This window comes from Abramis brama (genome assembly GCF_963993115.1).
Source record: "Abramis brama genome assembly, chromosome: 12".
NCBI classification, from domain to species: Eukaryota; Metazoa; Chordata; class Actinopteri; order Cypriniformes; family Leuciscidae; genus Abramis; species Abramis brama.
Window position 1 is genome coordinate 11,282,809 of NC_139974.1, and position 22,715 is coordinate 11,305,523.

Sequence of the window (22,715 nt, forward strand, 5' to 3'; positions counted from 1 at the left end):
CTCTGCTTGAAGGAGCGTGTCAGCTGTGAGACTTCAGTGTAAACGCCCACTGCTGTGATTGGCTGACATGCTTGCATATGAAATATCTAGCATTACATGTGGAACTCTCTCGAAAACTTTTACTATTACAGCTATCGGGATTAACGAATCGTGAGAAGTATTTAGATCTATTCCTATCACATAAAAGGTTGCAGTGATGAGCATTGAGCAGATGACAGCCTGTTGATCGCGTGAATGAAGATCTTATCATTGCAACACAGTTTCTGCACTCTCACTAATGATTTCACCAATGCAAACATGAGGTAAGTACAGTAAGAGCTTCGTTGTGCAGCGTAACAGCGTCATTGATTTCATACCGAGTTTTGGCAAGTGTCCAGATAAACTTGCGCCGTGTAATTGACAGCTTGGGTGATTGGAAAGGGATTGTTCTTTGATCGCTTTCTGTATATTAATCACAGTTTAAGTAAGACTATTTTCATCCTACTAAGAGAAACGACGTGAAGTTGATCGTTTAGTCACTGGCTCATTTACTGATGCATAAACAGTATTGAACGACTTTGAGAGAAAGATTATCTGTCTGAACTTGAACAATTACACAATAGAAATTTACATAACCCACTGGTTCTTCAGAGGCTCAGATGAAGGAACTAAAAAAATACTTTTGTGTTCATTTGTACATCCAAACACTGAGCAACTGCCATGCTCCGCTCGTTTGCAAGCCATGATGTCTCTCGAGGAAAAAACAATATCGCGCTCGCGTATATTCTCATGGGCGGCCAAAGCCCGTCTGAGCTTTCATTTTCTCAAAAATACCCAGGGCTTGGTTTACACCCATCAAAACGTCTAGCAACTGGGGGACCTAGGCAGGCTAGGGAAACTCATATTAAGGTTAAAAAACCTCATAAAGTGAAATTTTCATGCAATGGGACCTTTAATTTAATTTCTATTTATTTATTTTTATTGTGGTAGCCTTTTAATTCTTATTTAACTCTGTTTTGGTTTTAATTTTCAGCACTTTGCATTAGTTGTTTAAAATGTGATATATAAATAAGAATAACACTCACAATGTAATACACTGAGATCGCCAGCCTTAAAATGGTATGGCAGTTTTTGACCTTAAAAACACATATTGTCTTTTAATATCCACAATTAACTTTTTTTGTGGCCACGGTAAGTTATAAAATGAAACCCTGTCATTTTTCTCATGACTGCATTTTAAAAATAGCCCAATTGTGCAGGAAAACTGCAGCCCTTGCAACAATTTTTTAGCAGGTGAAATCCAGTCATTTTTAATTTCACCATGCAGACTTTGCAAGTTGGTCAAGCTGATCACACACACTCGCTGCACTGACCAACAACAAACTTCTTGGTTTGAAAGTGACATGCTTCCTACATCGCTACACTATTGACAATAGAAAATTGAGGTTTTGCCCACAAAATTTCACTAACGGCACTTTTAATAAGGTCGCATAACTGAAATAGAACCTCAAAAGTGACAAAATTTGGAAAACTCTACCGCTGTGTCCAAAATCACATACTGTCTTGAGTATATACTACATTTGAATTTGAACTTCCTTCGCAACTGTTAAAAAAGTATGTTCTATATATTATGAATGTGTGTAGTATGAATGAAATTCGGACGTACTGCATCTGTCATGGTGTCATTATCACGTTACCAACCAGCATCAGTTACGTCGCTTCACTGCCATTCGTAAATCCTCTCCCGTGGCCTCATGGGATAGTAAAGTGTCCATCGAATGCACACTTCAGAATCTCACTGGAAGTAGTAGATCATCCGGGGACTTTTCGCCTACTGTTTTTCGAATACTATGCATTCGGACATACTACTCTGTTGGCGTATTGTTTTTTGCTTACTATATAGTAGGGAAGTATTCAATTTCGTACGCAGCGTACATGTGTAGCAATTTAGCATGTTGCTAAGCTAACAATATGCAAGCATGAAGTGGCTAAAACAGTCACTTTTTATTAGATTTTTAATTTTCTATTTGTTTTTATTTATTTTGGGGATATGTATAATGGACACTTATTGGAGGGAATTATCTTTTCACTGTGCTCATCACAATGAAATATGGGACTGGCTTTTCTGCTAAAAGATACATGTGAGCTCAGACCTCTGGCTGTGTTCAGTTCAGTTCTCCATGCTAACCTCTGCATGACACACTTCTACATTACCAGTTCTGCTCTAACTCTGATAATCTTTCAGTCAAACATCTCTGTTCTTCAAGTACACCTGGTGGACCTTCATCAAACAGAGCATTTGCATATTTGCGGCCTCCTCCTGGCACCCAAGCCATTATGAATAGTTTAACAGGAGTTGAATGACAGGAGTTGAATTGGGTTTAGGCTGGCTGTGGATCAAGCCTTGGCCTTTACTGAAGGCCATGGTCCAGTCACACGCCAGGTTCAAATGCATCCGTAACTCAAGCAGGCCTCAGACCAAATAGGTAAGGACACGTCACACCAAGGGAAAAAAAGAAGAACAAAGAAGAACGTGATGGAGGGGAGAGGCCTATACCAGAAAGACAATACTCAACAGCAATTAAGTTCACCATCAGGGGCAGCGTGAAGAGAAATTGAGTCAATGCAGGGAGGCGATATCTTTCATTTGACTGGCCGCCAAGCCAGATAACGGATGGAACAAGAAAGAGTAAGGTGATGTAGTAGAGATATCCTTTCCAGTTAACTATGGTTTCTACACTCACGTTCAAGAGAACGAGGAGGAAAGGGAGGGGGAAAGAAGGAAAGATGAGGAAACTGTTGAGTAAACTATGAGATGGGGCCATTTCCAAAACCTCTTATAAATAATGAATAATCCCAAAGTGATTTTATAAGGGTAACCGAATAAAGCTTAGCCAATGCACAACTAATCTGGTGCCCCATGGAGGTGGATCTCATTTCAGGTACTACACCGATGCTGTTTAGGAATAAAATATTACAATTAAGTGGTCAACAGTCAACATTTGAAGTGGATCAAAAAAGTTAATCAAAGTTGTCCTAAGACAAGTACGGGTATTGTTCAAAATTCATGTATAACTTTAATGAAAGGTTTTGATCCACTTCAAATGTTGACTAATGTATATCATTGAATTATTTAACATTAACTGCTAATAATATTGATATGATTTATTATGTAGAAGAAGAAATATTAAACATTTATTTTTATTACACTGCTTTAATTTTAAATGTTAAGAAAAATATTTAAATTCACCCTGAACATAGAACTTTTTAATAGTGAAATTTTGGCAGAGACTAAACTTCAGGATTTTTTTGCCATACGCATGTATAATTGACAAGATACCAGGAGGTTTTTAATCATAAGAATCAGAAATCGAAATACTGTCCATTGCTCTTGATTTTATTTATAACATTTATAAAATCTTAGAAAATTCTCTCTGAATTCAATTACTCCGTTATTAATAAGAATAAAATAACTGTTTTTTAGCAATGATGATAATGTTTCTTGAGCATCAAATCAGCATATTAGAATGATTTTTGAAGGATCATGTGACACTGAAAGAATAATAGCTGCTGAAAGAATAATAGCTTCTGAAAATAAATGCAGCCTTGGTGAGAATAAGAGACTTCTTTCAAAAACACATACACAATTTTAATTACTCCAAACTTTTGTCTGGTAGTGTAGCCTATTTATGCATGCCTTGTTTTTGCGGTAAAGTGACACAAATAAAATAATATTAAGTATGTATATTAGAAAATAATTCTATATTGCCTTTCACTTCCATGGAGACTTTAGCACAAAAAAAAAAAATATTAGGCATAGATAACATTATATCTGTTATAAATTAATTTGGCATCATGCACTCACCTGTTTTACATGTCCCATCCCATTCTCCTCAGAGCAGTACAGAGCAGTTAGATAGATTACACCGAGCACATGATTAAAATGACCCATAGGCCAGAGTACCATAGAGATATGGAGGGACAGAGCTGGATCACTGCTGAAAGACATGGAGAACTGAACTCAAGTGTGCAGTCGCTGTGACCTTTATGTGTGGAGGTAGAAAAGTGACACGACCACATTACCATAGAGGACCAATTACAGTCAGTGTGTGATCAAGCTAATTGCTGATCTGAGATCAGATTTCAGCCCATAACCCTGCATTAAGGCTAAGCGTCATAGTGTGGCCGGTAACTGATCTAAGATATTAAAGTGGCAGTTAACTGTAATGTTGTCCAAGGTTCATTACACAGGGGAGAGTCAGGTAGCCACAACAGTGGAGAGTTACACCGGATGGTATTAAGGATGTGAATATTTAGTATGGAGCCCCAAACATGACATGCAGGGGACAAAATCTGTATAATGTGGCCACAAATTAACAATTCATTCCCACGACTTACTAATACGTCAGCATGTTTTACTAATTTGTTCCCTTGTGCTGTCTAGATTTGGAGAAGGGCTAATCTCTGAGAAAACAAAGGACGTTTCTGGAAACTAACATTTGAACTCCCTCTTTCAAAATTAGCATCCCCATCTGAGACGCAATCTCACCTCAGTGTTGTCTTATCAGCATTTCTTTCCCTTCACTCTATCTTTCCCCATGCATATCTTCTCTCCACTGCTGAGATCATCCTGAAATTCACCTAAAAATCTATGATTTAATGTTTGGATCTATGTAGTAATGTCACTATTCATGTTTGGCATCATTTGAAATGTCTCAGTGCAACTGGTAGGCTACAATAGTCTCAGAAATTGAGCATTTTGAATTGGATGTAATTGGCATGGTACATTTACCTGACTAATAATAAATTGTTACATTTGAATTAATTCTGACTTACTCTGAAATTATTAACTAGTAGATTACGTTAAGTCCATACCATCAAAAATCTACGCTCAGGTTAGAAACGGACTCTGCCGAACACATTGTCATTAGTCATGTACTTAGACTGTAGAGGCTAATAACGAAATTTCCCATTAAGAACAACATGTGTTGTTAGACCAATCTAAATAGGATAAGCCTCAACCTCTGATTATCATAATATTATTCTAACTAAGTGTCCATGGGAAACCATGGAATGATTATATAAAATTACCATTAGATGAAGTTAAATTGGTCAACTTATTTCTATGGTAATGGTCATGACCTCTGGTTAGATATAGTCTCAATTAAGTGTGTACAGATCTATGGGGACTAAATATCATACTTAGAAATAAGCAAGCATGGTGCGGCATCTAAAGGTATTAGTCAATTGCCTCTGTTAATGATCAAGACTGACGAGTTTGTGATTATGAGATCCGTCTATCTGGCGTCAGTGAGACTCGAAGTGATAAGAATCCGAATGAACAAGTGTAATTGAATAAAGAGTTAATTAGAATAATCAAATGTGGTTAAACTATTATACCAGTGACCAATAGTCAGTTAGCAGTTTAAATAAAGCAACCTAAATAAAGTCAGATGAGTTTCATTGGAATAAAACTACTTTGGCACACTGAAAAGACAGAACACGCAGGTAATCCTTCACCCATTGTATTGGAAACTGTTATTGGGCCAATTAGGGTGGGGCTTAAAGTGTAAATTGCAGGTTAAATTTTTCACGAAGATAATGCAATGTGTTTATTAAACATAAAGATAAGAACCGCCCACCATTGTTTTTTATACCAAAATGCTGAATATAATATGAAAAGTTGGCACTTTTAACAGTGGTTTTAACCGCTCCCGCTCCCTTCCACTAGATGGGGCGTGACGTCATAAGAGGAACTCACTAGTAGAGTTACCGGCATAGTCATAGCTATAGATGCCTTACATAACTACAGAAAAGTTGGTTGTATGTTTTATTTGATAAAAAAATTATGGATAAAATAACTCAATTGTAAACATACTCGTGTGTGCTGACTTCAAGGAGACTGTGATCCTGCCTGAAATGAGAATAAGCTATTCGCAAAACAAACGGGTTCAGGCACCGGGTTCAGGCACGTCAGATCAGCCGGTCGCAGGTCGAGCTGTTCCGCGTTCACCTCACGGCAGCACATACTCTCCACTGCTGATTCAATTGGGTGGCATAGCCCACACAAACACAGTGATGGGGACATCGATCTCTCTTTTTCTTTTCTGACAATAAACATCGCTAATTAAATCGTGAGAAATAGCGTGGATTGAGGAAGGGTATTACATGACGTTTGAGGCGTCGATGAGACTAGCGATTGGTGCCTGTGCAGTGTGTGCATCTCTACAGCTGTGATTTGGACTGACACCATGTAAGTAAATAATGTCTTCAGTCGTTGTCCCTCCTTGCTATTCTACATGACGGCAAACTTTTGAAAAGACTGTCTTGTTCCCTAATATTATCCGGGTTAAGTTTGCACCAGGCTAGCCTAGACTAGCTCTAACGTAGCTACTCACCAGGACACCTGGCCAACCCTCCACTCATTCTCCTCACACCAAGCATTAATAACTCTTTGAGTGCCATGGGTCCTGGCAATTTCCTCCCCTCTCTCACGTCTGACCGGTTAAAAATTGTAGGGCTGTGGTCCATAAAGAATTTGATGGTTTCCCACATCCTCAGTCGTTCTCCAAATAGCCATAATACAGTAAGAATCTAGCAGTATCTAGAGTATGGGTTGCGAGTTCCTCTTATGACGTCATCACCAGTTACTGAAAAAACACGCTACCTTTGAAGAAACCCCAATAAATGTTATTTTAACGCATTTTAAGACAGAAATAATTAAATATATACATATAGAGCACTTTAATTTACACATTAATTGGCTGTGGTGGTTAACCTGCAACTTACACTTTAAAGTAAAGCGTGTAAAACATTTACATTTCACATATTAGTTAATTGGTTACCTCTCTGGCGGGGAAGGAGCCTGAGATTGTGCGTGAGGTTCAGAGATTCCGACTAGAGATAGTTGGGATCACCTCCACACACGGCTTGGGCTCTGGAACCACACTCCTCGAGAGAGGATGGACTCTTCACCACTCTGGAGTTGCCCATGGTGAGAGGCGGCGGGCTGGTGTGGGTTTGCTTATAGCCCCCCAGCTCAGCCGCCATGTGTTGGAGTTCACCCCGGTGAACGAGAGGGTCGCTTCCCTGCGCCTTCGGGTCAGGGATAGGTCTCTCACTGTCGTTTGTGCCTACGGGCCAAATGGCAGTGCAGAGTACCCGGCCTTCTTGGAGTCTCTGGGAGGGGTGCTGGAAAGTGCCCCGACTGGGTACTCCGTCGTTCTACTGGGGGACTTCAACGCCCACGTGGGCAGCAACAGTGACACCTGGAGGGGCGTGATTGGGAGGAACGGCCCCCCTGATCTGAACCCGAGTGGTGTTCTGTTATTGGACTTCTGTGCTAGTTACAGCTTGTCCATAACGAACACCATGTTCAAGCATAAGGGTGTCCATCAGTGCACATGGCACCAGGACACCCTAGGCCGGAGGTCGATGATCGACTTTGTGGTTGTTTCATCTGACCTCCAGCCGTATGTCTTGGATACTCGGGTGAAGAGAGGGGCGGAGCAGTCAACTGATCACCACCTGGTGGTGAGTTGGATCCGATGGCGGGGGAGGAAGCTGGACAGACTCGGCAGACCCAAACGTACTGTGAGGGTCTGTTGGGAACGTTTGGCCGAATCCCCTGTCAGAGAGATCTTCAACTCCCACCTCCGACAGAGCTTCAACCAGATCCCGAGGGAGTCTGGAGATATTGAGTCTGAGTGGACCATGTTCTCCACCTCCATTGTCAACGCCGCCACTCGGAGCTGTGGCCGTAAGGTCTCCGGTGCCTGTCGAGGCGGCAATCCCCGAACCCGGTGGTGGACACCGGAAGTAAGGGATGCCGTCAAGCTGAAGAAGGAGTCCTATCCGGCCTGGCTGGCTTGTGGGACTCCTGAGGCAGCTGACGGGTACCGACGGGCCAAGCGGACTGAAGCCCGGGTGGTTGTGGAGGCAAAAACTCGGGCCTGGGAGGAGTTCGGTGAGGCCATGGAGAAGGACTATCGGTCGGCCTCGAAGAGATTCTGGCAAACCGTCCGGCGCCTCAGGAGGGGGAAGCAGTGCCCTACCAACGCTGTTTACAGTGGAGGTGGGCAGCTGTTGACCTCGACTGGGGATATCACCGGACGATGGAAGGAATACTTTGAGGATCTCCTCAATCCCGCCGTCACGTCTTCCATTGAGGAAGCAGAGGCTGAGGGCTCGGAGGCGGACTCGTCCATCACCCAAGCTGAAGTCACCGAGGTAGTCAAGAAACTCCTCGGTGGCAAGGCACCGGGGGTGGATGAGATCCGCCCTGAGTACCTCAAGTCTCTGGATGTTGTGGGGCTGTCTTGGCTGACACGCCTCTGCAGCATCGCGTGGCAGTCGGGGACAGTGCCTTTGGACTGGCAGACCGGGGTGGTGGTCCCTCTTTTTAAGAAGGGGGACCGGAGGGTGTGCTCCAACTATAGGGGGATCACACTTCTCAGCCTCCCCGGGAAAGTCTATGCCAGGGCACTGGAGAGGAGAATCCGGCCGATAGTAGAACCTCGGATTCAGGAGGAACAGTGTGGTTTTCGTCCCGGTCGTGGAACACTGGACCAGCTCTATACCCTCTACAGGGTGCTGGAGGGTTCATGGGAGTTTGCCCAACCAATCCACATGTGCTTTGTGGATTTGGAGAAGGCATTCGACTGTGTCCCTCGCGGCATCCTGTGGAGGGTGCTCTGGGAGTATGGGGTTCGGGACCCTTTGCTAAGGGCTATCCGGTCCCTGTACGACCGGAGCAGGAGCTTGGTTCGCATTGCCGGCAGTAAGTCAGACTTGTTCCCGGTGCATGTTGGACTCCGGCAGGGCTGCCCTTTGTCGCCGGTTCTGTTCATAATTTTTATGGACAGAATTTCTAGGCACAGCCAGGGGCCGGAGGGGGTCAGGTTTGGGGACCACACGATTTCATCTCTGCTCTTTGCGGATGATGTTGTCGTGCTGGCCCCATCAGACCAGGACCTTCAGCATGCACTGGGACGGTTTGCAGCCGAGTGTGAAGTGGCTGGGATGAGAATCAGCACCTCCAAATCCGAGGCCATGGTTCTCAGTCGGAAAAGGGTGGCTTGCCCACTTCAGGTTGGTGGAGAGTTCCTGCCTCAAGTGGAGGAGTTCAAGTATCTTGGGGTCTTGTTCACGAGTGAGGGAAGGATGGAACGAGAGATTGACAGGCGGATCGGTGCAGCTTCTGCAGTAATGCGGTCGCTGTACCGGTCTGTCGTGGTGAAGAAGGAGCTGAGCCGCAAGGCGAAGCTCTCGATTTACCGGTCAATCTACGTTCCTACTCTCACCTATGGTCATGAGCTGTGGGTCATGACCGAAAGGACAAGATCCCGGATACAGGCGGCCGAAATGAGCTTTCTCCGCAGGGTGGCTGGGCGATCCCTTAGAGATAGGGTGAGAAGCTCGGTCACTCGGGAGGAGCTCAGAGTAGAGCCGCTGCTCCTCCACATCGAGAGGGGTCAGCTGAGGTGGCTCGGGCATCTGTTCCGGATGCCTCCTGGACGCCTTCCTGGGAAGGTGTTCCGGGCATGTCCCACCGGGAGGAGACCCCGGGGAAGACCTAGGACACGCTGGAGGGACTATGTCTCCCGGCTGGCCTGGGAACGCCTCGGTGTCCCCCCGGAAGAGCTGGAGGAAGTGTCTAGGGAGAGGGAAGTCTGGGCATCCCTGCTTAAACTGCTGCCCCCGCGACCCGGCCCCGGATAAGCGGATGAAGATGGATGGATGGATGGATGGATATTAGTTAACTGGCATATACTTTCTTAAAGGCACACTGTGGAGAAATTGTGTTTTTGTCAAACAGCGACCCCTAGAGTCACTTTGGAATACTTGCACCGTCGTAAATACCCCTCCACCCCCCAACAGCGTCATCTGATATCCCTCAGGACTACGTGATAAATACACCTCACAACACCTGAGTTCAGCTGGCAAGCTAGGCAATAAAACATAACGCAAAAAACATGTAAGAGAAACGAGTGTTTGTTAGCAAGTCTGTTAACAGCTCTGATAATCGAAAGCTGCTAGACATATGTGGAAATTATTGGACTGGTCTAATTATCAGCAATGGATGAATGAACAGCATGTAAAAAAATGACATACTACAAGCAAGCGCAACAACATACAACATAGAATGCAAACAAGTTTACAAATAAGAGATTTATTTACTGGCCACTTCATGCGTTTTCTCAGATCGGATTTCTGATTTATCAAAACGATTCCATTTACACCTGGTCACATAAATGTGTTTTTGCGAAACGGATTTAAATCCGATCTTCAATTCTCGCGCTGTATGCAGATTTAATGGAGTGCACGTCACCGAAAGCAACAGATATGAACTGCATTTTATTGATCATCAGCTAAAATTTAAAAATCAAAGACCGCAATAAGAGAGAGCAGTAACAGCCCTGGTAAGATCACTTCATTTCTTTACTTTTAATGATGATGATTGTGTGTTAAGCATCTGCGACTTACTTTCTCTTGATGAATATGCTCAGTTGCTTATCTGCGGTGATGCGTGTTCCAGTAGCGTCGTCATATCTGGCTATAACATATAGCCTATAACACGCTCTCACACGGTTTTCTTTTCTTTCTTTTTTTTTAGCATTTTTGGGAGGAGTACAATTTACATATGTGGTTTCAACAACCAGATGCATTTACACTTGTCCAGTTTCGTCTGGAATGCGGCACAGACCTCCTCCTGAAGTGGTTTAAATGATCGGATTCAAATCCGTCTCGAATGCGTTTCGGGGGGCATTTACACCTGGTCTTTTCACGATCGGATAGCTATCCGATCTGAGAAAACGCATGAAGTGGCCAGGTGTAAACAGCCCCCATGACAAAAACATACACGAAAGCCGAAAACAAACGCTGGTTGGCCTCTCACGTCCAAATTTGAGGAAGTGGTGGGGGAAGTGGCGTATGCCGTAAAGCAGTCGAATTTTGTAGTTCTTTTTGTGCTTGGGTTACTACCCGAACCCCGAAGTTACGCGGTGCCAGTAAAAGCGATACAGACCCTGTCAGGCTATGGCAGACGCGTCATTCAACCTATTGTAAGTTGATGTACCATCACAAGGGTCTTGGAAATATATTATGAAGGTTGAAAAGATACATAGTGTTCCTTTAAAAAAGTTTCTTCAAATATCAAATATCGTTGATCATCTGCTAACAAGTCCATAAGGTCTGTGTTCTTGTAATTGGCGTGTTGGATGCAGGAGAAATGGGCAAAGATCTGAGCGACTTTGACTAGCGCCAAATTGTTATGGCAAGGCGACTAGGTCAGAATATCTCTGAAATGGCAAAGTTTGCGGGTCGCTTCTGGTCAGCAGTGGTAAGAATTTACCAACAGTGGTCCCAGGAGGAACAAACTACAAACTGGCGACAGGGTGTTGGACGCCCGAGGCTAATCGATGCAAGAGGGCAATGAAGGCTGTCTGATCCGAGCCAACAGAAGGTCTAATGTGGCTCAAGTTATCCCTGTCCACCATTTAAATCTACAAACATCAATGCAAAAATCGGAACCGGACCTTGAAGCAGTGGAAGAAGGTTGCCTGGTCCAATGAGTCCTGTTTTCTTTTACATTACGTGGATGGAAGTGTACGTGTGCAACGTTTACCTGGGGAAGTGATGGCACAAGGATGCACTGCAGGGTGACAACAAGCCGGTGGAGGGAGTTTGATGCTCTGGGCAATGCTCTTCTGGGAAACCCTGGGTCCGGCCATACTTGTGGCAAAAATTTGACACGTGCCACCTACCTAAATATTGTTATAGTCAAGTCAAGTTCAAGGCACCTTCATTTATATAGCGCTTTTAACAATATGAATTGTTTCAAAGCAGCTTTACAGTGATAATAGGGAATTATAGTAACAGAGATTGTTTTGGCTTTACAGCAGCTCTAGGATAAAGTTATTGTCCAGCTAAAGTAAGTTTTGATTGATTGATTCACTTCCATTGCAAAGATCATTAGTTATTAACTTAGGGGCCGCTAACACAACACCGTTCTAACAGAAAACCCTCAACGTGCTCCGGCCGCCCATCTGCACAAAACAGTGCCTGGTGGCTCAAGAACGCACTCCCGGAAATAGGTTCCAAAGTGCAAACGATTATCAGTTATCTCTGCGCAAACCTACACAACCTCTGCGCAAACCTCTGCACAAACACAGACGTCGTGCACATGCTCATTACAGTTCAGTAGTAATGATTTCATGAACTTCTTCACTGAGAAAATAGAAAGCATCAGAACCACAATTGTAAACGTTCAATCTTCAATCGCGCCTTATAATTCAGCCTCAATTATCACCCCTCAAGAACAATTACAATGCTTTACAACTATAGAACAAAAAGAGTTAAATAAACTTATCACTTCATCTAAAACAACAACATGTTTATTAGATCCTATACCAACTAAATTACTGAAAGAAGTGTTACCTGTAGTGGAAGAGCCTCTCCTCAATATTATTAACTCATCTTTATCTTTAGGTCATGTTCCTAGAACATTTAAACTGGCAGTTATAAAACCTCTCATTAAGAAACCACAATTAGATCTTAATAATCTAGCAAATTATAGACCCATTTCAAATCTTCCATTTATGTCTAAAATATTAGAAAAAGTGGTGTCCGCTCAACTGGGCTCTTTCTTACAAGAAAATGATATCTATGAAAAGTTTCAGTCTGGATTCAGACCGCATCACAGCACTGAAACTGCGCTCGTTAAAATCACAAATGATTTACTTTTAGCTTCTGACCAAGGCTGTTTCTCAATACTAGTTTTACTTGATCTAAGTGCTGCGTTCGATACTATAGATCACACAATACTCTTAGATCGACTACAAAATTATACTGGTGTTCAAGGACAAGCATTAAGCTGGTTCAAATCATACCTATCTGACCGCTACCATTTTGTCTCTTTAAATGGAGAAAAATCGATCATAACTCCAGTAAACTATGGAGTGCCGCAGGGATCTGTGTTAGGCCCTCTGTTATTCTCAATATATATGCTGCCACTTGGAAATATTATAAGGAAACATGGAATTAGTTTCCATTGTTATGCTGATGACACTCAAATATATATTTCATCACGGCCGGATGAAAACGCTAAATTATCCAAATTGACAGAATGTGTTAAAGATATCAAAGATTGGATGACGCGTAATTTTCTTTTATTAAATCCAGACAAGACAGAGGTAATACTTATCGGTTCAAAAAACCGCCCACAAAACCTCTCACAATACAATTTTAACATCGTAGGATGTACTGTTACTTTATCCTCTACAGTAAAAGACCTGGGTGTTATACTCGATTACAACCTGTCTTTTGAAAATCATATTTCATATGTTACAAGAACAGCCTTTTTCCACCTTGGAAACATTGCTAAGCTACGTAATATGCTATCAGTTTCCGATGCAGAAAAGTTAGTTCATGCATTCATGACCTCGAGACTAGATTACTGTAATGCTTTATTAGCTGGTTGTCCTGCATCCTCAATAAACAAGCTACAGTTAGTCCAAAATGCAGCCGCTAGAGTTCTTACTAGATCAAGAAAATATGATCATATAACACCGATTTTATCATCACTGCATTGGTTACCTATAAATTTCCGTATCAATTACAAGGTATTGCTACTGACTTATAAAGCCCTAAACGGCTTAGCTCCAGTCTATTTAACGGATCTTCTATCGCCCTATAATCCATCGCGCTCTTTAAGATCACTAAATTCAAGGCTTTTGGTCATACCTAGGATATCCAGATCCACCAAAAGAGGGAGAGCATTTTCACATTTAGCTCCGAAACTCTGGAATAGCCTTCCTGATACTGTTCGTTGCTCAGACTCGCTCTCCCAGTTTAAAACTAGATTAAAGACGCATCTCTTCAGCCAGGCATTCATATAACATTTTAAATCTTACTGTTCAAACTACAATCTGGCCTCTAGTTCATAAATGCCAGAGGAGAACTGGCCCCCGACTGAGCCTGGGTTCTCCCAAGGTTTTTTTTCTCCATTGGGTCACCTGATGGAGTTTTAGGACACCATTAGGTCACTTGATGGAGGTTTCGGTTCCTTGCCACTGTTGCCTTTGGCTTGCTCAGTTGGGGATATTTTGGGGATATTCATTTAATTTTATCAATCAATAAATTTACACTAGAAACAACCTTGTTGTGTTATTTTGGTTTAATGCTGTGAAGCTGCTTTGATGCAATCTGTATTGTGAAAAGCGCTATATAAATACACTTGACTTGACTTGACTTGACTCATTACATGTTCAGTCCATAGGTATGCACGTTTGAATATATATGTGCGCAGGTGTGTTGTGTTTCTTTACAAATCGACCCTCAACAAACTACTTGTCTGGCCTTAAAAATTTATAATACATAATTATTTTTCGCGTCCGCGTAGCCTCGTGGTGACTGTACAGATAAAATGACAATGTTTTATTTGTACAGAGGTAAAGGGAAGGGAGCGAGGCCTTCACAGGGGAGAGCCTAATTGACACTTCAGGACTGCATTGTCGTCATGTCCTGGCGCAGGTCCTTCGTCAGATCTGGATACAGCCTGGATACGGTGGACTGCGGTAAACCTCGGGATAAACAGAGAGACTAATATTAGCGTAGACGCCATCCTTCTTATGATGTAACAGGGACATCAGGATTTATGGGAAGTGTTCCCGGTTCCGGCTGACCTAAACTATGCAGCCTAACATTGAATTATAGAAGTCTATAATGTGTTATGTGTATACTAGGCCAAAGATATGTGTATTTAGTCTAGATTTGAACTGACCGAGTGTGTCTGCTTCCCAATGTTAGGAAGTTTTGGTGCTAAATAGGAAAAGGATCTACCGCCAACAGTTGATTTTGATATTCTAGGTATTATCAACTGTGATCGCAATTTTGATATAATAGACGTGAAGGACTATAATGCGTTAAGAGCTCGCTCATGTACTGGGGAGCTAAACCATTTAGTGCTTTGTAAATTATTTAAAAATGTATACGATGTTTAATAGGGAGCCAATGCAGTGTTGACAGAACCGGGCTAATATGGTCATACTTCCTGGTTCTGGTAAGAACTCAAGCTGCTGCATTTTGGACCAGCTGTAGTTTGTTTATAAAGCGTGCAGGGCAACCACCCATAAGAGCATTACAATAATCTAGCCTTGATGTCATGAACGCATGAACTAATTGTTCCGCATTTGTCATTGAGAGCATATGACGTAATTTAGATATATTTTTAAGATGGAAGAATGTGTTTTTACAGATACTAGACATGTGACTTTCAAATGAAAGATTGGTATCAAAGAGCACACCCAGGTTCCTAACCGACGACGAGGACTTGGCAGAGCAGCCATCAAGTGTTAGACAGTATTCTAGGTTATTATGTGAGGAAGTTTTTTGTCCAATAATTAGAATCTCTGTTTTTTTCAGAATTAAGTAGTAGGAAAATACTAGTCATCCAGTTTTTTCTATCAGCTATACATTCCGTTATTTTTGTGAATCGTTAAGTTTCGTCAGGGCGTGAAGAAATATAGAGCTGAGTATCATCTGCATAACAGTGAAAACTAATGCCATGCTTCCTAATGATATCTCCCAAGGGTAACATGTACAGAGTGAACAGCAACGGTCCTAGTACTGAGCCTTGTGGTACGCCATACTAAACTTTTGATCGATAAGACATCTCTTCATTTACTGCTACAAACTGATAACGGTCAGATAAGTATGATTTAAACCATGCTAATGCAATTCCAACATAATTTTCGATTCTATTTAATAGAATGTTGTGGTCGATAGTATCAAATGCAGCACTAAGATCGAGTAACACTAATAGAGAGATACAACCACGATTGGATGATAAGAGCAAATCATTTGTAACTCTAATGAGAGCTGTCTCAGTGCTATGGTACGGTCTAAATCCTGACTGAAAATCCTCGCAGATATCATTTCTTTCTAAAAAGGATCATATAGTTGTGAGGATACCGCCTTTTCTAGTATCTTTGACAGAAAAGGTAGATTCGAGATCGGCCTGTAATTGACTAATTCTGTAGGATCAAGTTGCGTTTTTTAACCACCCGGCAAACATGTGACTATGTTGGCTGGTGTCTCTATTTTCACATTCTGTGTAATATAATCGCCAATAATTAGGGCACATTCAACAGGATTCACAGTGGGTGTTTCACTGAGTGGGGAGAATCTATTTGTTATGGTAATCGGAATGGAAGAGCAGTGTTTTGTCCCGCGACTACAGCGTCTCACAGTCACCCAGTTGCCCTGCTGCGCGGGCTCTACAGCCAGAACCGAACAATGTACAGAGTTCACTAAGCTAGTTGCATCCAAAGCAGTATCTAAAGCCCTTGCACTCTTACTATCCTCAATTAAAGTTTGGATGCGTGTCTCTAGTTCTGAAATCTTCTCCGTCAGCCTGACTATCTCCCTGCATTTATCACATGTACTATGTACCCTTAGTACTGACAGAGAAGGCTATGCTATACATGTGACACAAAGTGCAAGTGACAATAAGAGTAGAAGATGACGACTCATCGTGTTTGTTGACTGATCCTACTCACCACAGTTGTTTGATGGATCCGTAAAAGGCGCGAGAGAAAAAATAAATAAAGACGGCAGGCACGGATGGCACGTTAACAGGCTAGTGAATTACTAGCGTGTTGTGCTAGCGATAACGATTTAGACTGAAGCTAGCGATGTCAGGTGATGAGTAAGTTATATTTAGCAATATAAACAACAAGGAATGATAGTAAATAAAGATTCAAAACAGAAAGCTATACAGATGCAAACCACTCAGCAGCAAGGCAGACAGGAGCAATCGATCAGCAGACCTGATTAGGATCATCAACGCTATAGACCGGGTACACACCTTCTTGACAATGTTCCCTAGTGGAGGTGGCCTTTCAGCAAGATAAAGCACCCTGCCACACTGCACAAACTGGGATGTGCTGGACCAACAAATTCGATCCACAGCGACTCAACCTCACAACCTACAGGACTTGAAGGATCTGCTGCTAAAGCATTGGTGCCAGAAACCACAGGACTCCTTTAAGGCTCTTGTGGAGTCCATGTCTCGACAGGGACCAGTGTAGAATTAACAGCATATTAGGCAGGCGGTCAGAGTGTTTTGGCTCATCGCTGTATGTATATACATTTTGTGTGTGTGTGTACATATATGTGTGTGTGTGCATGTATGTATGTATGCATGTATATATATGAATAAATAAATATGAAAACACAGACAAAAGAAAACTGTCATCCACAAGAATCTTTATCTTTCATCATTGAATAAGGACAATGCAAAATACAACAAAACACAGGCAGTTTGGACACTGATCAAACAGTTTATGTTTGTGCAGTAGACCCAGAGTTGACAGGACATGGTGGGGGGATTGGTCTTGGCACTGGGCCACAAGGAGAGATGAATTTGAATGGATGTAAACAGAGGAGGAGTGAGAGAGAGAGGAGGATGGTCAAGCTTAAAATCTAAAGGTGATGAGGTGAGGAACACAAGGACAACAAGCACACATGGAAACAACACAAATAAACATTTGCAAATAAGGCACTTGTGAAAACATTCGGAAACTTAAAATAACCTTTTAAACCTATCCAGATGTCCCGTTCCACTTGCAAAAGTGCACCTGTATTGAAACTGACTTTCATACACATCATAAAAAAAACAAAAATAAAATAAAAAATACTGGACCACAATTTGTAAAACTGTTGCTTAATTATTATTATTATAATAAGAGATAATTGTTAAACCTGACCTTACGGTTGACTATGAAACTTAAAGGGACAGTTCACCTAAAAAATAAACGTTCTCCCATCATTTACTCATTCCAAACATGTATGACTTACTTTCTTCTGTGGAACACAAAAGATTTTGTTTTTGTCCATACAATACAATCAATGATGTCCAAATTTTGTCTGCATCCCAATGTTCTTCAAAATATCTTTAGTGTTGCGCAGAAGACAAAGTCATACAGAGTTGGAATGACATGAGGATGAATTTTAATTTTGGGGTATACTCTCCCTTTAAAGTTTCATGTGACCTCATGTAAAGCAGCAGCCAATGGGCAAACATAACATACTGGAGGACATATTGGACTAATTCCATAACTGAACCTTTTTTTTTGAAAACTATGGAATTTATTTCCAATAAATACCATAAATGCAAACCAGAGGTTCAGTTATGTCAAAACGTTTGCTGAAAACACAATCATTATAATGCATTTTACATAAGACAGAGTTACAAAGTGCATCCAACAGTCAATACTGATTATTGAAATAATTTATCATATTAATGGAAGAGACAAAAACATAAACTACAGGTTTGTCTGCCAAGTACAGTTTTGTTGTTGCTGTTTTTTTTACAAAGCAATTTTCCACCTACTGCATAAATTATCATCTTATCAGGCTTGCTTAAAAAATCTGGACCTTAAATAAAAATAATCTTAAATGAAAAACCAACAAAAAAGAACAAAAACAATCTTTAAAATAACTTGTATGTGTAACTGATATAACTAAGAATGAGTCTTTAACAAATGTGTTACAGGACACACGCTGAGCAAAACACAAATATTAGTTATGAGACACACACACATTTGTTGCTTCATTACAGACACAACAGTTACTAGACAAACGTTAAATGCACAAAAAAAAGCAGCATACTGATTCAGCGACTTTGGGACAGGCTATCATGGCATTACAAATCATGAGTCTTTGTATCTCTAAAAGAAGCAAAACTGGGTCAATAATGTTTTAGTGCAATTGCATTGGAGAAAGATCAGTGAGGAAGACCCTCGGTATACACACATCTGCGATGAAGTGTGTTTAATAAAGGTAAGCAGGCGCGTGAAGGTCACTTGGTGAGACTGCTATTGTCAAGTGAACAAATGGGACATGAAAAAAGAAAATTAATTCCAGTCAGTTTCTGGCAACTTCAGAACACAAATACTGGGAAATCTGAAAGTTGACCAGAAAAAGAACATGCAAAAAACTTACTGACAACTAAAGGGAGGATAACAGTGTGTGATGCCCAAAAAGAGAAAAAGAAATTATGAACAGCAGTACAACAGAAGTTCAACTTTGTACTAATAAGGTTCTAAACGCGTACTAAACTGTAGGGAATATTTCCAGTAGAACAAGTGAATGTTGGATTCACTAACATTAGACAATCTATACTGGTTATTTAATGATACAGTGCCTGTTAATAGTGTTTTGAATAGTTTGCAAGGGGTAAGAGGTCATTTTGTTCCTTTTTTGAATATGTCTGTTTCCAAAAATTAGTATCACATTTACAACATGTATACATGTGTGTATTTTGTGTGTGTGTGTGTGTGTGTGTGTGTTTGCTCTGGGCCTTTTCAATCTATCAAACACCCCTGACATTAGTTTGTTGGTCTCTCTCGTCCATGTTTACATGAAGAGGAGTGTTGTACCTCCCCTCTCGTCTCTGAAAGCATCACTCGTTCTTGCGGTGATGGTTGTTGTTTAGGGGAGAGTGGCCGTTCTGCACCGTTCCATTTTTCATAGGTGTCTCGTCGTCCACGTCATCCTCAGACTCCGTTTCTTCTCGGTCACTCCTCTCGTCCTCCACAATATTCTGCGGCAGGACAAATTAACTTTGATGAAGCTTTAAAATCCTTGCGATTCATATATCTTACAATTCTATAAATAAAATTTCAGCTCAAACCCCAAAATTAAGGTTCTGTTATAATTTTCTCACTCATGTCATTTCACATGATTTTTTTCTCTCATTTGGAACACAAGGCCATATTTAGCAGACTGTTCAAGCTGCTCTTTTTGTCAAATTAATTGGATGGGAACAAGGAATGGCGATGATCACCATTTATTTTCATTGTACGGAGAAGAGTAGCATGGACAGTCTGCTAAATATCTTAAATATCTATAAAACTGTTTGATGGTAAACAACTGATTTTGAGTCAACCAACCATTTAAAAACGTACACTATGCAACTTTTGGCCCTCTAGTGGTTAAAAAACAAAACTGTATGCATTTTGCAGAAGAACATTGTTTTGGTTGTGCTTTGGCTCTGCATGACTGAGTGGATGAATATGGTTCTTGATGTTAGAATCTGACATTTATAACTTTAAGAAAAAAAAAAAAAATTTATGGGGGAAGGGGGCTATTTTCATCTTCTGGCTTTGAAATCAAGTTACAGAACTATAGTGTATGAAATGCCAAAACGAAATATCCAAATCAGTGCAGTCTGTGTTGGTTAACTTACATTGCCTGGCAAGAATTTTATAGCCATACGCAGGATGAGTACGGCCCAGAAGATGTGCAGACACAGCAGCACAAACAGCAGCCCGTTAAAGAAGTAATACCCAAAGAACGGACGATAAAGTGTCACTGGATACACCCAGGTACAATACATGATCCTGAGAGACACAGAAAAGAGAGAAAGTGAGTGTTTTACATCTGACATTTACCTAGCAGTGAAGAGAAAAGGCATATGGAGTTCATTTTAAAATGTATATAACAATAACTAAAGACTGGCATTTCAACCAATCTTGGAGACAAGCACAAATTACTATTTATAGAGCTTTCATTTGATAACTCTTGACAAATATAGAAAGTGTCAAGAGAGATTAATGATTTATAGTTTAATAATAAACCTTGGGATCAAAATAGAAAATTATTTAACTCACCCAAATGGGAAGATGACGAGTCTGGTGATTATGAAGACGACAGCAAATAAGATGAATATGTAGTTGCACGCTTTTCTCCAGCCGGCATAGTTAAACATCTTGGCAGACTGTTATAGGACAGAGAGGACATGTGTTTTTGACTCTTGCACAGAAGTACCACTAGGGAGCAGTGTTACACACCTGCATTGAAGGGTTAGTTCACCCAAAAATAAAAATTGTGTCATTAATTACTCAGTCTCATGTCATTCCAAACCCGTAAGGTTTTTGTTGAATATCTTTTTGATGAAATCTGAGCAATTTCTGTCCCTCCATTGACAGCTACACAACTATCACTTTGATGCTTCAAAAAGTTTTTAAAGTGATCGTAAAACTAATCCATATGAATTGAGCGGTTTAGTCAATTTTCTGAAGAGACACGATTTCTTTATATGAACAGATTGAATTTAGGCTTTTATCCACATATAAACATTCATCAATTCACACATCAGTTGTGCTAAACGGAAGCTCAAGTATGATGTGCGAGAACCAATGAGGTTCATTCTTGTGTTACGCAGCACGTTTGAGCTTCCGCAAGAGGTTTGTTCTCGCGCATCAAGCAGGTTCGGTTGAGCTACTGTTAATTTTCTCTGATCAATGTTTATATGTGAATAAAAGCCTAAATTCAATCTGTTCATCAGTCTCTTCAGAAAATTTGGACTAAACCACTCAATTCATATGGATTAGTTTTACGATCTCTTCATGAACTTTTTGAAGCTTCAAAGTGGTAGTTGCGTAGCTGTCAATGGAGGGCTTCATTTTGGAACGACATGAGGGTGAGTAATTAATGACAGAACTTTTGGGTGAACTAACAACCATGACAGACTGAAGTAGACTTACTAAATTACTTCTGGCTTTTACAGAAATTTGATAGCATATGCTTTTTTGATAGCAAAAATTTTTAAATATAAAACTGAAGCTTACAACTATCAATATAGGATACCTGTGAAATCATGGACTGGACAGGACTGGGATCTGGATGTGGATGTCACGAAACTCAATAAAGTAGGCAAGACCTATATATGTGATAAAATTATTTTAATGGTGACTAATATTATTTTAATGTCAATTTTGATAAGTCCATGATCAGACTACTCTCCTTACTGATTTTATTTTTTACATTGGATGGGATGCCAGCAGTACTTGAACCACCAAAATTATATTTATTTTGCCCAGAAAGTTTTCAAAAAGGTCTTAATTTATAATAAAGCTGTCGCAGGTATAGTTAAGTTTTAGTTAAGGTATTCAGCAAAGATCAAAATAAACAAGGAGAAGCCACAATTAAAGAGACTGCTATCGGGAATATGGATGGGATTAGACTTCTCAGAGGAAGTTAGCAGAAAAACCATATGTAATTTGCTTGATGATATTCACTGAAATAGTGAGGATAATAAAAATCAAAGTATGTCTGAAATACAAATTTACCTCTTCAGAGACAACTAGCCCTATCCAAACAGAATTAATCAACTCACCACAGTTCAAGCATTCTGTTAAACATAGACATACTGCTTTTCACTAAAATACATTTATTCTAATGTTGCTTGAAAAACGTTTGTTTTTTTAATTGAAGTGTAACAAAGTCAAAGCTCCAGAGACACAGTCTCAGCGCTAATGTTCTTCAGATGTTCCATTACCTCCAGCAGATAGTCGGAGGCGTCGTGCACCAGCATAATGAGGGTTCCTGCTCTGATGTAGTTCACACACCAGGAGAAACTAATCAGCACGATGGTGGCAACATGGTGCACTATTTGTTCTTTAAAGTCCTGAGGAAGAGAGAATGAGAGGCAATATTATCTTAACAACAAAATAATACAATGGCTTTGGACATACATCATCATAGTGCCATGGCATTATTTGGAGTGCCAGATAAATAATATAAATATTGAATACTACCAATCAAAAGATTGTGGTCAGTAATTCTTTTTAAAGAAGTCTCTTAAAGGGTTAGTTCACCCAAAAATGAAAATTAGCCCATGATTTACTCACCCTCAAGTCATCCTAGGTGTATATGACATTCTTCTTTCA

At 40.8% G+C, this 22,715-nt stretch overlaps 1 protein-coding gene across 2 annotated transcripts in view; it reads right to left on the reverse strand.

Moving 5' to 3' along the window:
- cers2a (ceramide synthase 2a) overlaps positions 1-22,715 on the reverse strand; it is a 44,114-nt gene that overhangs the window by 1,725 nt on the left and 19,674 nt on the right. The window contains exons 8-11 of one of the 2 annotated variants that reach the window (XM_084131061.1): positions 22,325-22,453; positions 20,655-20,761; positions 20,231-20,384; positions 19,422-19,585 (exon numbers count right to left, since the gene is read on the reverse strand). In XM_084131061.1, coding sequence (XP_083987187.1) covers positions 19,445-19,585; positions 20,231-20,384; positions 20,655-20,761; positions 22,325-22,453 — 531 coding nt within the window. In that variant the 3' untranslated portion in view covers positions 19,422-19,444. Of the gene's footprint in view, positions 1-17,230; positions 19,586-20,230; positions 20,385-20,654; positions 20,762-22,324; positions 22,454-22,715 lie in introns of those variants that run through there. The other variant, XM_084131060.1, reaches the window with a different exon arrangement.